This window comes from Myotis daubentonii, chromosome X (assembly GCF_963259705.1).
Source record: "Myotis daubentonii chromosome X, mMyoDau2.1, whole genome shotgun sequence".
NCBI lineage: Eukaryota > Metazoa > Chordata > Mammalia > Chiroptera > Vespertilionidae > Myotis > Myotis daubentonii.
In genome coordinates, this window is record NC_081861.1 from 41,451,887 (window position 1) to 41,466,921 (window position 15,035).

Genomic DNA, 15,035 nt, shown 5'->3' on the forward strand with positions numbered 1-15,035 from the left:
GTAAAGGCATTAAGGCCCTGGGCGGTTTGGCTCAGTAGATAGAGCATCAGCCTGCGGACTGAAAAGTCCCAGGTTCGATTCCAGTCAAGGGCATGTACCTTGGTTGCAGGCACATCCCAGTAGGAGGTGTGCAGGAGGCAGCTGATTGATGTTTCTAACTCTCTGTTCTCCCTTCCTCTATGTAAAAAATCAATAAAATATATTTTTTTAAAAAAGAATTTTGCTCAAGGTTCTACAGCTAGTAAGCTACAAAGTCAAAACTGAAATCCAGGTTTTTCACAAAAAATCCATGATTCTTTATATCATACTACTATGGACAGGAAAATAAACTAAAATCTCAACAATGACATGAAAAAGAGGTTAAAGATGAAAACAAGCTGACAGGTAAGGGAAGTATGGGATGATGAAAAGGAGTGAATTCAGGTTTCTTAGTCTCTAAAGCAGGGGTCCTCAAACTTTTTAAACAGGGGGCCAGTTCACTGTCCCTCAGACCCTGCTCTAAAGTCTACATGCAGTAAGAAACAAGGTCATCTGCTGAAAGTGAGTGGGATATTACTGGGCACAGTGAGAATGAGGTGAATGTAAATATTTGAAATAATCACTATGCATAATGGAAAGACCCATGCTATTAGAGGGGTCCAAATGAGGTTGAAAATCATAAGACATTCCTAATCTGTTATCTGAGAACAATCTCTCCCTTCTCTGAACTCCCATCATTCTGTTTATTACAGTATGAGCTATAATATAAATACAAGGTAGTATATGGGCTAGCTCTGTACAAATACTCCACACTGGATAATTAGTTTTTGGGAAGCAAGGCCCATGTTTTCTAACTCTCCATATGCCCCCATAATACCATTTTATAGTGTCAACCTTGTATTTTTCCTCTGTGTTTTAGAAGGTAGCAAACAGGAAAAGAGTAAGAGAATGGTGAGAATCAAAACTAAGATGGAGATCATGATGCTAAAGCAACTGCTTCTTCACATTACCTCTCTGCTTCAAAGAACTAATTGCTTTCCCAGTAATTATAAAATAAAACCCAGATGTTTCAGTATGACATAAGGCATTCCCATAATCTGGCCTTAACTGTGGTCTCCAGACTTGTCCTCAAACATTTTGCATATTCATCATCTCTGTGCCTTTCTTTGGTTATTCCTTTCCTCTCCTATCTCTGCCTGCCCAAATCTTACTCATTCATCAACATATTTCCCAGTGTTATCTCCGATAAGGGTTTAATCTCCAACATTTACAGGGAACTCATACAGCTTAACAAAAGGAAGATAAACAACCCAATTAAAAAATGGGCAATGGACCTAAATAGATACTTTTCAAAAGAGGACATAAGGAAGGCCAAGAGACATATGAAAACATGCTCAAAGTCACTAATCAACCCGAGAGATACAAATCAAAACGACAATGAAACAGCCTAAGTGACCATCAATAGATGAGTGGATTAAAAAACTGTGGTACATCTATACAATGGAATACTACGCTGCGGTAAAAAAAGAAGGAATTCTCACCATTTGCAACAGCATGGATGGAACTGGAAAGCATTATGCTAAGTGAAATAAGCCAGTCAGAGAAAGATAAATATCACATGATCTCACTCATTTATGGAATATAATAAACAACATAAACTGATGAACAAAAACAGATCCAGAGACAGAGAAGCATAGATCAGATGCTCAAAACTTAGAGGGAAGGTAGGGGAGGGTGAGGGGAAGGGGGAGAGATCAACCAAAGGACTTATATGCAAGCATATAGGCCTAACCAATGGACTCAGACAACAGGGGGGTGAGGGCATGAGTGGGGAGGATGGGGGGTAATGTGGGGAATAAAGACACATATGTAATAACTTAATCAATAAAAAATTTAAAAAAAGAAACAAGCCCTAACTGGTTTGGGTCAGTGGATAGAGCGTCAGCCTGCAGACTCAAGGGTCCCAGGTTCGATTCCGGTCAAGGGCATGTACCTTGGTTGCAGGCACATCCCCAGTGAGGAGGTGTGCGGGGGGCGGCTGATCAGTGTTTCTCTCTCATCGATGTTTCTAACTCTCTATACCTTTCCCTTCCTCTCTGTAAAAAATCAATAAAATGTATTTTTTTAAAAAAAGAAAGAAACAAAAAACCCCCAAAAATGAGGTACCATCTCACACCTGTCAGAATTACTATCATCAACAAATCAACAAATGACAAGTGCTGGAGAGGATGTGGAGAAAAAGGAACCCTCATGCACTGCTGGTGGGAATGCAGACTGGTGCAGCTACTGTGGAGAACAGTATGGAGTTTCCTCAAAAAACTAAAAATGGAGCTCCCATTTGACCCAGTGATTTTACTTCTAGGAATACATCCCAAGACACTAGAAACACCAGTCAGAAAGGATATATACACTCTTATGTTCATAGCAGCACAATTTACAATAGGTAAGATTTGGAAACAGCCTAAGTGCCCATCAGCAGACGAGTAGATTAAAAAACTGTGGTATATCTACACAATGGAATACAATGCTGCTGTAAAAAGGAAGGGACTCCTACCATTTGCAATAGGATGGAGCTGGAGAGCATTATGCTAAATGAAATAAGTCAGTCAGAGAAAGATAAATATCACATGATCTCACTCACTTGTGGAATATAATGAACAACATAAACTGGTGAACAAAAACAGATCCAGAGACAGAGAAGCATCGATCAGACCGTCAAACCTCAGAGGGAAGGTAGGTGAGGGAGGGGTAAGGGGGAGAGATCAACCGAAGGACTTGTATGCATGCATATAAGCATAACACATGGACACAGTCACCAGGGGGGTAAGGGCATTAGTGGGGTGGAGGGGTCGGGGAGCAAAGGGGGGCATAAGGACACATATGTAATACCTTAATCAATAAAGAAAAAAAGAACCCAGCTCAGATGCTACTTCCTCCCTGAAGTCTTCCTCATTCCTATCCCCAAGCAGTCTCCTTTTGTGTTCTTATAATAGTTTCTAAGTTTACTTGAACACTTATTATATTACATTCAGTTTTGTGTTTATTCAGTTTCCTCTACTAAAATGTAAGCTACTGAGAGCATGGATTGTGTTCTGGTCTAGGGCAGTGATGGCGAACCTATGACACGCGTGTCAGAGGTGACACGCAAACTCATTTTTTTTGGTTGATTTTTCTTTGTAAAATGGCATTTAAATATATAAAATAAATATAAAAAATATAAGTCTTTGTTTTACTATGGTTGCAAATATCAAAAAATTTCTATATGTGACACGGCACCAGAGTTAAGTTAGGGTTTTTCAAAATGTTGACACGCTGAGCTCAAAAGGTTCGCCATCACTGATCTAGGGTATATCCCACAGCCTTTATTATTAATGTATGATACTTAATTCAACTGAAAAAGCTGGAACTTAAAAAGTGATACCTAGTCTTAAGCCTCACTCTCTGTCCCATGGTGTTTACTCACTTTTTCAGCTTCTATAATCTACTTAAAAAATCACTATTTTTCTTCTACTAACTATAGTTACCCATCTGTAATTTTCCCTAAGAAAAAAATTCTCTTTTAAAGGTGATCTCCTGGTTCGTGGGGTGCCACACTGGCCAGGCAAGAAAAAAATTATTAAAAGGGGGAAAGAAAAGCTCTAGTGGAAAAAGTAGAAACATTTCAAGCTTTCAACAATAAAAACAGGCTAGACACATGTAAAAGACATTGGCCTGATGGAAACTGATAATATGTCAAATGAAAACTGAGTATTGAAATATGATGAAAATCTAAAAAATGGTGAAAGACAAAGGTAGAACACAAAATTCTATCTGTACTACAATTAGGAAAAAGAATATGCAAATAGGTGAGAACCAGAAGGAAATGCTGAAAATCAAGATTGCTGTTTGTTACAGTGAATAATTTCAGATTTTTTAAAAAAGGTACCACTCAAGGATATGTTATTATTGATTTGAGAGAGAGGGAGGAATGGAGAGAGAAACAACAACGTGAGAGAGAAACATTGATAGGTTGCCTCCTGTATGTGCCCCAACTGGGAAGCAAACTCACATTCTAGGTACATGCCCAAATTGAACCCACAAACTTTTGGTGTATAGGACGATCCTCCAACCACTGAACAACCTGGCCAGGGGGGTGGCACCATTCATTTTTTATGTTGATACATAGTACCACAATTTCTCCCCAAAAGAAAAAAAGTCCTTTTAAAAGAAATAGTATGATCAATATTTAAATATGCAGTCCATTAGATTTTTAAATTCCATAAAGGTAGAACAATGGTTCTCCATTGGGGGTGAGTTTGCTTGACACCCTCCCTAGACATTTGGTGATGTCCGGAGATATTTTTGGTTGTCATGATGGGGTGGGGGAATCTACTGGTATATAATGGTGGGAGCCAGGGAGGCTGCTAAATATCCTACAATGCACAGAACAGTCTCCCCTTCCTTCTACAAAAGAATCAGCCAGCCCCAAATGTCAATAATGTCATTGCTGAAAAACTATAGGGTAGAGAATCTGTCATCTTATTGGTTTCTGGAAACCTACTGGCTAGAACAGTGCGTAGGGTGCAGAAAACAGTCAACATATATGAATGAACACACACCATCCTTTCTCCTTGGACTTTATCCTGATACTGTGAACTACCCCACTGTCAAGCTTTTTATTTTGTGCTCAGTCTCATCTAATAAACCAAATTCTGAAGCTTAATAGGATCAATTCTTTATAATGTATCAAAGGCACTATGAGTAATGACTTCTTATAACTTCCAACTTCTAAAGACATCAAAATTTGCTACACTTAGTTTTTAATATCTTTAACACTTGGTAGTAACCCGAAGAGTAGTTATAACTCATTTTAATAAAAATACAAGCATAAAAATAAAGACACATTATAAAATATTTTTCTAAGTACTGTTTCAAAACAAAGGGGAAGGAGGCTGGGGGGACGTTGAAGAAGGTAAAGGCAGTCAAATATATGGTGATTGAAGGAGACTAAACTTTGGGTGATGAACACAGTGTATTATAGAATTATACACTTGAAATTTATATATCTTATTAACCATGTCATTCCAATAAATTTAGTAACACAAATATGGTTTCAAGAATAAATTACCAATTATGAAATGACTTCTAAAAAGCCTGATGATCTTCAATCACAAATTCAACAGATTCAAGGAACATTTCTGAACATCCACTATGTACAGACCACTATACTATACTTAATATAGAAAATTTTCTATTTTAAATATACCATGTAAAAAAATAAAAATAAAATAGTCTGGCTGTTGTGGCTCAGTGGTTGAGCATCAACCTATGAATCAGGAGGTATGGTTAGATTCCTGGTCAGGGCACTGCTTGAGTTGTGGGCTCCAACCCCAGTAGGGGGTGTACAGGAGGCAGCAGATCAATTATTCTCATCATTGATGTTTCTATCTCTCTCTCCCTCTCCCTTTATCTCTGAAATAAAAAAAATATTAAAAAAAACAAAATCAATAAATACACCATGTAAACAACTACTAAACTAATATTGACATAATATCTTACCACATCTTGTTTCAATTCTTGTACAGGGGACTCATTTCCAACTTCGTGTGCAGTGTTCTCTGTTTCCTATTTTAAAACAAGAGAAACAGAGACCAAATGATAACATCCTTTCTTTAAAACTCTGTTTAAAATGGGTACAAATTAGAAAATACAGCATTAATAAATCAACACCCAGTCCAGCTGGTGTGGCAAAGTGGATGATCATCGACCTATGAATCAGGAGATCAGGGTTCGATTCCTGGTCAGGGCACATGCCTGGGTTATGGACTTGATTCCCCAGTAGGAGGCTTGCAGGAGGCAGCCAATCATTGATGTTTCTATCTCTTTTTCCTTCTCCCTCTCCCTTCTTCTCTAAAATCAATAAAAGTATATTTAAAAAACAAATAAATAAAAGGCCCATAAAGGGCTCAAATGTTTGTATACTGATAGATGCTCAGAGGTTTTATGCCAACCGGGACAATATGGTTTGTATAAGAAGGTTATCAATCAGCAATTTTTAATTTTTCGACTGCAATAGAATATTTTCCTTTAAAAGTGCCTTTTTAACCTTAATAAACTGTGCAGCAGGGATGGGAAACGTCCGGCCCACATACCATATAAGGCTGGCAAAATCATTTGGTCTGGCCCTGCCAAGCCATTGGGGGTGAGTTAATTAAATGTCTGACCAAATATAGTAGGCTAACTTTTAAGTTAATAATTTTGTATGGCCTGCAAATGATGTTATAAATATCCAAATGGCCCTTGGAAGAAAATAGGTTCCCCATCCCTGCTATACAGGAAGATAAGAACTACTAAGTACCTTCATAGCCTAAAAAGATTAAGGATTTAAGCAAAAATAACAAAGTATTGCTGCATAAATATGCATAAATATAAAAGTATATAATGCAGAAAACCACATATTGTTTTCTTAAAAACTCTATATTCTTTAGAAAAAAAGGAAGCAAAACTTAACCAGAAATTAAATGAAGTCCCAGAACAATAGATGAACAAAATTAAACCCACCAAAAATACATATATATCTACGTATATATTCATATACACATACGTACATATATATATATATTTGGGAGGTTAGAGAAGGTAGAAGTAGATACTGCATTTTTCTAGAAAAAATTTTGGGTGAAATAAGATAATCGTGCATTTGTAAAACATAACACCATATTTTTCTCTATCTTAAGTTATCTTTACATTTATAGAATACAGCAATTTGAACACTACTACTAATACTGAGAGGGAAAAAAAAAAACCTCTTCATAATTCTTGGTGCACACCACAGACTTGTTAAAGGAGGCATTTTTTTTTTGTCAGATAAGTGACTTAAGACACACAAGAATGTATGTAAGTATTAAGGGAGCACTTCTACAAAGTATCCAGATGTTATCACAATAGGCTCCATGGTATAGTTACTCCAGAGATTATTAGATTCTACTAATTTTAAGTGTTAGATAAAATTCAAAGTCTACCACAGCCCAAGAGGTCCTAACATGATATTGCCCCTGCCTTCATCTTTGACATCTTCTACATTTTCACCCTCCCTCTCCCACCAATACCCCACGATTACACTTGATGGCTCTCTACCATCCTTAGAGTCATAGCTCCAGTGTTATTACATCAGAACAGCCTTTCCTTACTACCCTAAAATAGCCTCACCCTCTCAACTTTCAATCACATTATCCTATTTTCTTTTTCTTCTTTGAACTATCATCATCTGAAACTACCTTGTTTACTTATTTTTTTTCTCTTTCCTACCCCACTAGAATGTCAGCTCCTTGTTTGTTCTGTCTACCACTACTTAACCAGCACCCTAAAACAATGCCTGGCAAAAGTAATCACTTGTTGAATGAATGTTGAATAATGCATGTTCTGACTTTTCTTCAATTAATACACATATCTTAAGTTTATATATCCTTTAATCAAATACTGGCATTAAACTTATTACAAACACCTATAATCAAAAGCAATTAAAGGTGGGGGAAGAGTTAACTGGAAAAAGGTGGTCAAAAGGTACAAACTTCTAGTTAGAACAGTGGTTCTCAACCTTTGCTGCCTATTAGAATCACCTGGGAATCTTTTTAAAATCCTGATTTCTGGGCCTCATCCTCCGGAAATTCTGTTTCTTTGCAGCCAAGGTTGAGAACCACTGAGCTAGAAGATATATAGGTACTAGGGATGTAACGTACAACACAATGGCTATAGCTAACACTACAGTTTAATATACAGGAAAGTTGTTGAGAGTAAAGAGTTCTCATTGCAAGGAAATTTTTCCCCATTTCTTCTTTCTTTTTATTGTATCTATGTGAGAAGGTAGATGTTAGCTAAACCTATTGTGATAATCATTTCCTAATATATGTAAATCAAACCATCATGCTGTACTATTTAAACTTATACAGTGATGTGTGTCAGTTATATCACAATAAAACTTGGAAAAAAGAAACAAAAGCATAGTTAATGCATGTTAGAGAAACACCTTCAACTGCATTGCAAATTAAGTATAAGTATCCAATTCTCCTCCAATAACTGTTCATGAGTAAGAAAATCAGAGGCATTGTACAACCTATATCCATGGATAGTTTCCCTAAATTAACCTAAGCAAAATTACACACTAAAAACTCTTGTACCTCATTTTAATTTGTTTGAATTAATTATAAAGATCACAGATTACTATTGTTACACTGACCAAAACTGCCAAGCAGTGATTAGACTTCTATTTTATTTGGCTTTAATAAAACTCTCTTGGACTTTGAACTTTTGAAAGCTATCAACTCCTATAAGTTAAACTGCTATTAAGTCATAAGTTTTTAAGTTTATAGGGGTGATATGGCACCTACTAGAAGATACAATCTCTAGAGAAGTAAAATTGAAAGATTTCTTAGTAAAACCTCATTTAGTATATCTACATTTAGTATAGCTATCCTATATAATAAGAGGCTAATATGCAAATAGACTGAACTACAGAATGACTGGTTGCTATGATGAGCACTGACCACCAGGGGGCAGACACTCAAGGCAGGAGCTGCCCCCTGGTGTTCAGTGCGCTCCCACAGGGGGAGCGCTGCTCAGCCAGAAGCAGGGCTCACAGCTGGCGAGCACAGTGGCGGTGGCGGCAGAGCTAAGGAACAGGGAGCCTGGCTTCTGGCTGGTGAGCTAATTGGCAGTGGTGGGAGCCACTCCCGCCTCTGCAGCAGCACAAAGGACCCCTTGGGGGATGTCCGACTGCTGGCTTAGGGGAGTGGGCCTAAGCCAGCAGTCGGACATCCCCCAAGGGGTCCCGGACTGAGAGAGGGCACAGGCCAGGCTGAGGCCCCCCTGCCCCCAGTACACAAATGTTGTGCAGCGGGCCTCTAGTATCTATATAGATATGCATAGATACATATATATCTAACATACACAGTGGGGCCTTGACTTACGAGTGTCCTGACTAACGAGTTTTTCAAGATATGAGCCGTCTCTCGGCTGATTTTTTGCTTTGAGTTGCGAGCTAAAATTTGGGTTACCAGCCAGCTTCAGATACCCCACTGCTAGTTGGCGCAGCGAACGTCACAGTGAACACCACAACATCAGCCCAGCATCACGTGTCTCACTCGTTCACAATTGATTTGACATACGAGTAATTTGAGTTACGAGCTTCGTCACAGAGAGAATTAAACTCGTAAGTCAAGGCCCCACTGTATTTCATATATAATTCTCTCCCAGTGCTAAGATCCAGGTCCTTTCCCTAGCACCTCAATTAGGCTTTGGGGATAAAGCAATGGAAGCCAAGCATATGCTTGCAGACAACTAATACCAACTTTGCTAGACTTAAGACAGTCTTCATATATTACCCCTTCTGGATTTGGACTGCCCCATTACTGAAGCACAGTACCTACTAAATCCCAGCTTCCCACCATCAAGCCATTTCTCTAACCCCTATCTATCACAACCTCAGAAACACACTTCCTTTAAAAAGTGTGGTAGATCATTCAATTGCTAGCAATTCACACCGCCTCTCTTTGTGTGGGATATCAGAGCTCTGCTTGTATGCTCCTTACATTATTGAGTTATAACACTTGAGCTTTTAAATTTTAACAAGCATATCTAATAAAAGACTAACTCAGTTTCACAAATCGTTTGTACAAAAGTGATCTACACTAAAACAAACAAACAACAGGAAACAAACAAACAACAGGAAACAATTCTTAAATAGCTGTCATAGTCATCCATCCAATACTATCAACACTGTCTCTTTGTTGCTCTTATGTGTTGACATTCTAACTGCCTCTTAACAACTCTCTCTCTGCACTTAGTCTCTTTCCTCCAAACATTCTTCCACCCTTCTACCATGAATCTTTTGTTAATTCCTCAGCAAAAAACATTGGCGAGCCCTGGCTGGTGTGTTCAGTGGTTAGGGCATCTGCCCATGCACCGCAGGCTCGTGGGTTCGATTCCAAGTCAAAGGCACCTACCTGAGTTGCAGGTTCAACCCCCGGGCCCTGGTCAGGGTGGGTGTGAGAGGCAACCAATCGATGGATGTCTCTCTCCTCCCACCTCCCTTCTAATCTCTCTAAAAATCAATAGAAAAATATCCTTGGGTGAGGATTAACAACAACAAAACAAAGAAACAAAATAACAAACAAGAAAACCTTGGAGAGCACAACTGTAAGACATGTAAAAATTGATGTCTTAAATGTCTTTTGAAAGATCACATTTAAGGCTCATTAAGTCTGGCCCCAATTTTCTTTTTCAGCATTCTATAACTGAAATATTTACATGGGTCACACAGTCTTTTAATGCTCCCAGCAAATTCTGTCTTTGCACATTCATTAGTTCATACTATTGGCTAACATACAACGCTTTCTCAAATTTTCTCTATCATCTATGCAAATCTCTCTCAATTTTCAAAGCCCAGCACAAGTTTTACCTCCTTCCTAAAACTCTTCTCTGCTATTCCAGGTAACAGTGCTGTCACGGTCACTCTGTCTCTCCCTTCCTCCTCCAAACTCCATGTAGCACTTTGGGTCTATTCTATTCTACAAACATCAATACTTCATATGTCATCTCTTCACATACATGTTCTTCTGTAAGATTATAAAATAATAAAATATCGATACTACATCAAATTTTTCTTGGTTTGCTTAAGCCAGTGATGGCGAACCTTTTGAGCTCGGTGTGTCAGCATTTTGAAAAACCCTAACTTAACTCTGGTGCCGTGTCACATATAGAAATTTTTTGATATTTGCAACCATAGTAAAACAAAGACTTATATTTTTGATATTTATTTTATATATTTAAATGCCATTTAACAAAGAAAAATCAACCAAAAAAAAATGAGTTTGCGTGTCACCTCTCACACGTGTGTCATAGGTTCGCCATCACTGGCTTAAGCTATCAATCAATATGCCATGTATACATAATATGTACTCAATAGTCTTGAGTACATCCATGCCATAGAATATTACTTTACAGTAAAAGAGAACAAACCATTGATACATGCAACAACTTGGATAGATCTCAATCCTTTCAGCCAATCTCAAAAGGTCACACATGCTGGGCCATGTGGATCAGTCAGTGATTGAGCATTAACCCAGGAACCAGGAAGTTACTGGTTTGATTCCCAGTTAGGGCATATGTCTGGGTTGCAGGCTTGATCCTGGATGGGGGGGCATGCAGGAAGCAGGTGATTGATGATGTTTCTCTCATCAATGTTTCTCTCTCTCTCCCCTCTTCCTTCCCCTCTCAAAAAAAATCAATACAAACATAGACATATATTTTAAAAAGTCACACACTATATGATTCCATTTACAGGACATTCTCAAATGACAAAATTATAGAGATGGAAAACAGATTAGTGGCTGCCTAGTATCATGGATGATGTGGGGGAGGTGACAGGTGTGACTTTATAAAGGGATAGCACAGGGAGATCTTTGTGGTGATGAAGCTGATCTACATCTGAAGTATGGTGGCGGTTACACACATATACACATGTAATAAACTGACATAGAACTATATACTCACACTGTCCAATTCCTGGCTTTGATATTGAGCTCTAAATAAAATATAAGCACTGGGGAAATGGGTTAAGGATACACAGGATTTTCTCTGTACTGTCTTTGCAGCTTCCTGCAACTCTACAATTATTTCAAAATGAAAAGTAAAAAATAACAATATCCAACTTTATATTTAGCTATTAAATATGTACATTATCTATCTAATTTTACTGAAGTTAAAGACAATCTATAATTACTGAGATAAAGTAAATTCCCAAAACCTATTTCACCTAAAAATATCTCAGAGCTAAGTGGCTTTTAAAACCTAACTATAATAATAAAAGCATAATATGCTAATTAGATTGGACAGCCTTCCAGACAAAGCTGGGGCTGTGAGGGTCGAGCCCCTTGCACAAATTTTCTGCATCGGGCCTCTAGTAAGCATAATAAAGAGCAATGATCTCTGGATATGGGGGGATTGAGAACATGAGTGATGGGAGGTGAGTTATATTTTCAATTATCTACTTTTGCACCAAGCAAATTTTAACCATGTCTGTATACTACTTTATTATTTTTATTAAATAGAATATAAAAGGATTTTTATAAAATATAAGGAATAAAGAATTATGATATAACCTTTTTTAAGAACTCAATTTAAGAAAAAGAACATTGTTACTATTAGTTTTCAAGTCTCTTGTATATCCTTTTTCATTTCCATTACATTTGTTGCCTCTTAGAGATGACCAATATCCTAAACTTTGTGTTTATCATTCTCCTGCTATTCTTTATAGTTTTACTATGCTTGCAATTCTAAATAATATATTATTTAATTTTGCATGCTTTTAAACTGAATATAAATGGACTCTTACTGCATATATTTTTCTGTGAATTGTTTCCACCCCACCCCCCAGTTAACACTATGGTACTGAAATTCATCCATGTTATTGTATATAACTAATTCATATCCATTGCTATAGAATATTCTTTATAAATATACCACAATTTATCAAAGAGACCAATATCCAATGTGTATAAAAAGAAGAAAAGAAGGTAGGGATACTGGAAGTGGAAAAAATAAAGCATGTCTGAGATTATAGATACTTATGTCTAGACATACACAACACACACAAACATATACAAACAAACACATAAAGTATATATTCCATTTGATATAAAATATCAAAATCAAAGAATATCTATTTGGTAATATTCCTGTACTTAAATGGCTCTAAGTGATATAATGTCTTTATACCAAACTTTTTGCTTACATATAAGGCTGGGATTAATTTTTATGTATGGTAATGATGATAATATAGGTGCCCATAAGAAGTATACAAGTGTTTTGGTTACTCCACATTTTTGCCATGCAAGTATTACTTTTGCAGTTAAAACACACACACACACACACACACATAAATACAAGTATTTTATAGTGTTTTATTCTAATAAGTATAAACCAAATAAAATTAGAACTCTAAAAAAATTATAGTCCTTCCATATAGTACAATATACAATTAGTTATTTTACTATCTAATCACAAATACAATATTACTTAGCAAAAAATATAAACAGAAAGCAAAAGCAAGAAAATGAAGAATTACATAAAAGAGAAAAATGAATGGAAAGTGTACATTATTTGTAGAAACATAACTTTCAGAAAGCACAACTTACCTCTAATGTTGAAATTCCAACCTTTTCTGAAGACCTGTTCAGAAATAAAAGCAAGGTGGCATTGAATAGTGCAGGTGAGAAGGAAAATACTTCTATACACAAAAAAGTCTACATTTTAAAAAACATGTATTTATTCTGTGACTGAAAAAGTCCCTGTGCATATAGAAAAATGTAGTAAACACATAAAGAGAAGAAAATTAAACTGACCCATAATCTTACCACATAGAGATGTATTTTTTTGTCTTCCCAGATATATACAGGGCGGGGGCAAATGTAGGTTTACAGTTGTTCATATGGAAAATAATACAATCCATAGTAATAAGAGCATAATATGCTAATTAGACCAGAGAGCCAAACGATCTTCCGGATGTCCTTCTAGATGTCGCCGCGGCAGCAGGGGCCAAGGCAGAGGCAGTTAGGGGTGATCAGGCAGGCAAAGTGGTTAGGGACGATCAGGCAAGCAGGCAGAGTGGTTAGGGGCGATGAGGCAGGCAGCCAAGCAGTTAGGGGTGATCAAGCAGGCAGAGTGGTTATGAGCGATGAGGCAGGCAGGTGAGCAGTTAGGGGCATCAGGCAGGCAGGCAGAGTGGTTAGGGGCAATCAGGCAGCCAGACAGAGGCAGTTAGGGGTGATTAGGCAGACAGGCGAGAAGTTAGGGGCAATCAGGCAGGCAGAGGGGTTAGGGGTGGTCAGGCAGGCAGGTAGCGTGGTTAGGGGCAATCAGGTAGGCAGGCAGGTGAGTGGTTAGGAGCCAGCAGTCCCAGATTGTGAGAGAAATGTCCGACTGCCGGGGGATCGGGCCTAAACCGGCAGTTGGACATCCCCAGAAGGGTCCTGGATTGCGAGAGGGTGCAGGCTGGGCTGAGGGACTCCCCCTGCTCTGTGCACGAATTTCGTGCACTGGGCCTCTAGTAATTAATAAATACTAATGCAAGAATAAACTCTGTTTCATGTACGCACAATTGTAAACCTACTTTCGCTCCACCATATATCTATGATAATAAAAGAGTACTATGCTAATTAGACCGGATGTCATTCTGGATGTCCTTCTGGACTAAGTTGGGGCTGGAGGGAAGTCCAGGTCCCGGGTGCCAGAGGGAAGCTGGTGCCAGCAGCCAGGGGAAGGAAGGCCTACTCTTGCACAAATTTCATGCATCGGGCCTCTAGTATGACAATAATAAGCATTTCTGTAAACAAAATTTTGTACTCTTCCATGATAAATTTCTTTAAGATAAATTTCACTTGAGGTAGAACTGCAGGCCAAAGGTTCAGCATTTTGAGACTTTCAGATTACCCTCTGAACAGTTGTACCAATTTACACTCCTACGTTTCTGAGTGCATGTTTCTTAGTATCCCTGCTAAAAGTGAGTTTTTTAAAATTTCACAAATTTGATAGACAAAAGTATATCTCATTGTTGTCTTGATTTGTAGTGTGTATGAAGTTTTTTACACATTAGACCTGTACAATGCTTCTGAAGAGAGTAGACCAGTTTTGTTCCCAGCTCATTTTACTACTGTATCAATACTCTATTCTTAAACAGATTATTCCAGGAATAAAAATTTTTAAAAGTAAATTTTCACACACCCCTGCCACATTTTTCTTCAAATAGAAACAGTTTTATATCCACTACAAAGCATACCCCTATAGCTATTTAGTATATTTTAGGGTTATGCAGTAAGGAACACTTTTAAATGAGTAATATTACTATGCCATTCTTAATTTTCTTTTGTTAAAATGCAATGATCACAAATGATACAACTTTATGTTGAATGGCACCTTCAAGATCATCTAACCATACAGCTTCTGTTTACAGTTAAAAACTGAGGTGCTAAGAGATTAAGTGACTAGCCCCAAAGTCACATATTTAGGGACAGAACAAAGAA

General features: G+C 37.6%; 1 protein-coding gene across 4 annotated transcripts in view; it reads right to left on the bottom strand.

Moving 5' to 3' along the window:
* WDR44 (WD repeat domain 44) overlaps positions 1–15,035 on the bottom strand; it is a 107,582-nt gene that overhangs the window by 60,510 nt on the left and 32,037 nt on the right. For 3 of the 4 annotated variants that reach the window (XM_059679890.1, XM_059679891.1, XM_059679892.1), the window contains 2 exons: positions 13,152–13,185; positions 5,518–5,583 (listed from right to left, as the gene is read on the bottom strand). In XM_059679890.1, the coding sequence (XP_059535873.1) occupies positions 5,518–5,583; positions 13,152–13,185 (100 nt within the window). Of the gene's footprint in view, positions 1–5,517; positions 5,584–13,151; positions 13,186–13,370; positions 13,481–15,035 lie in introns of those variants that run through there. The other variant, XM_059679889.1, reaches the window with a different exon arrangement.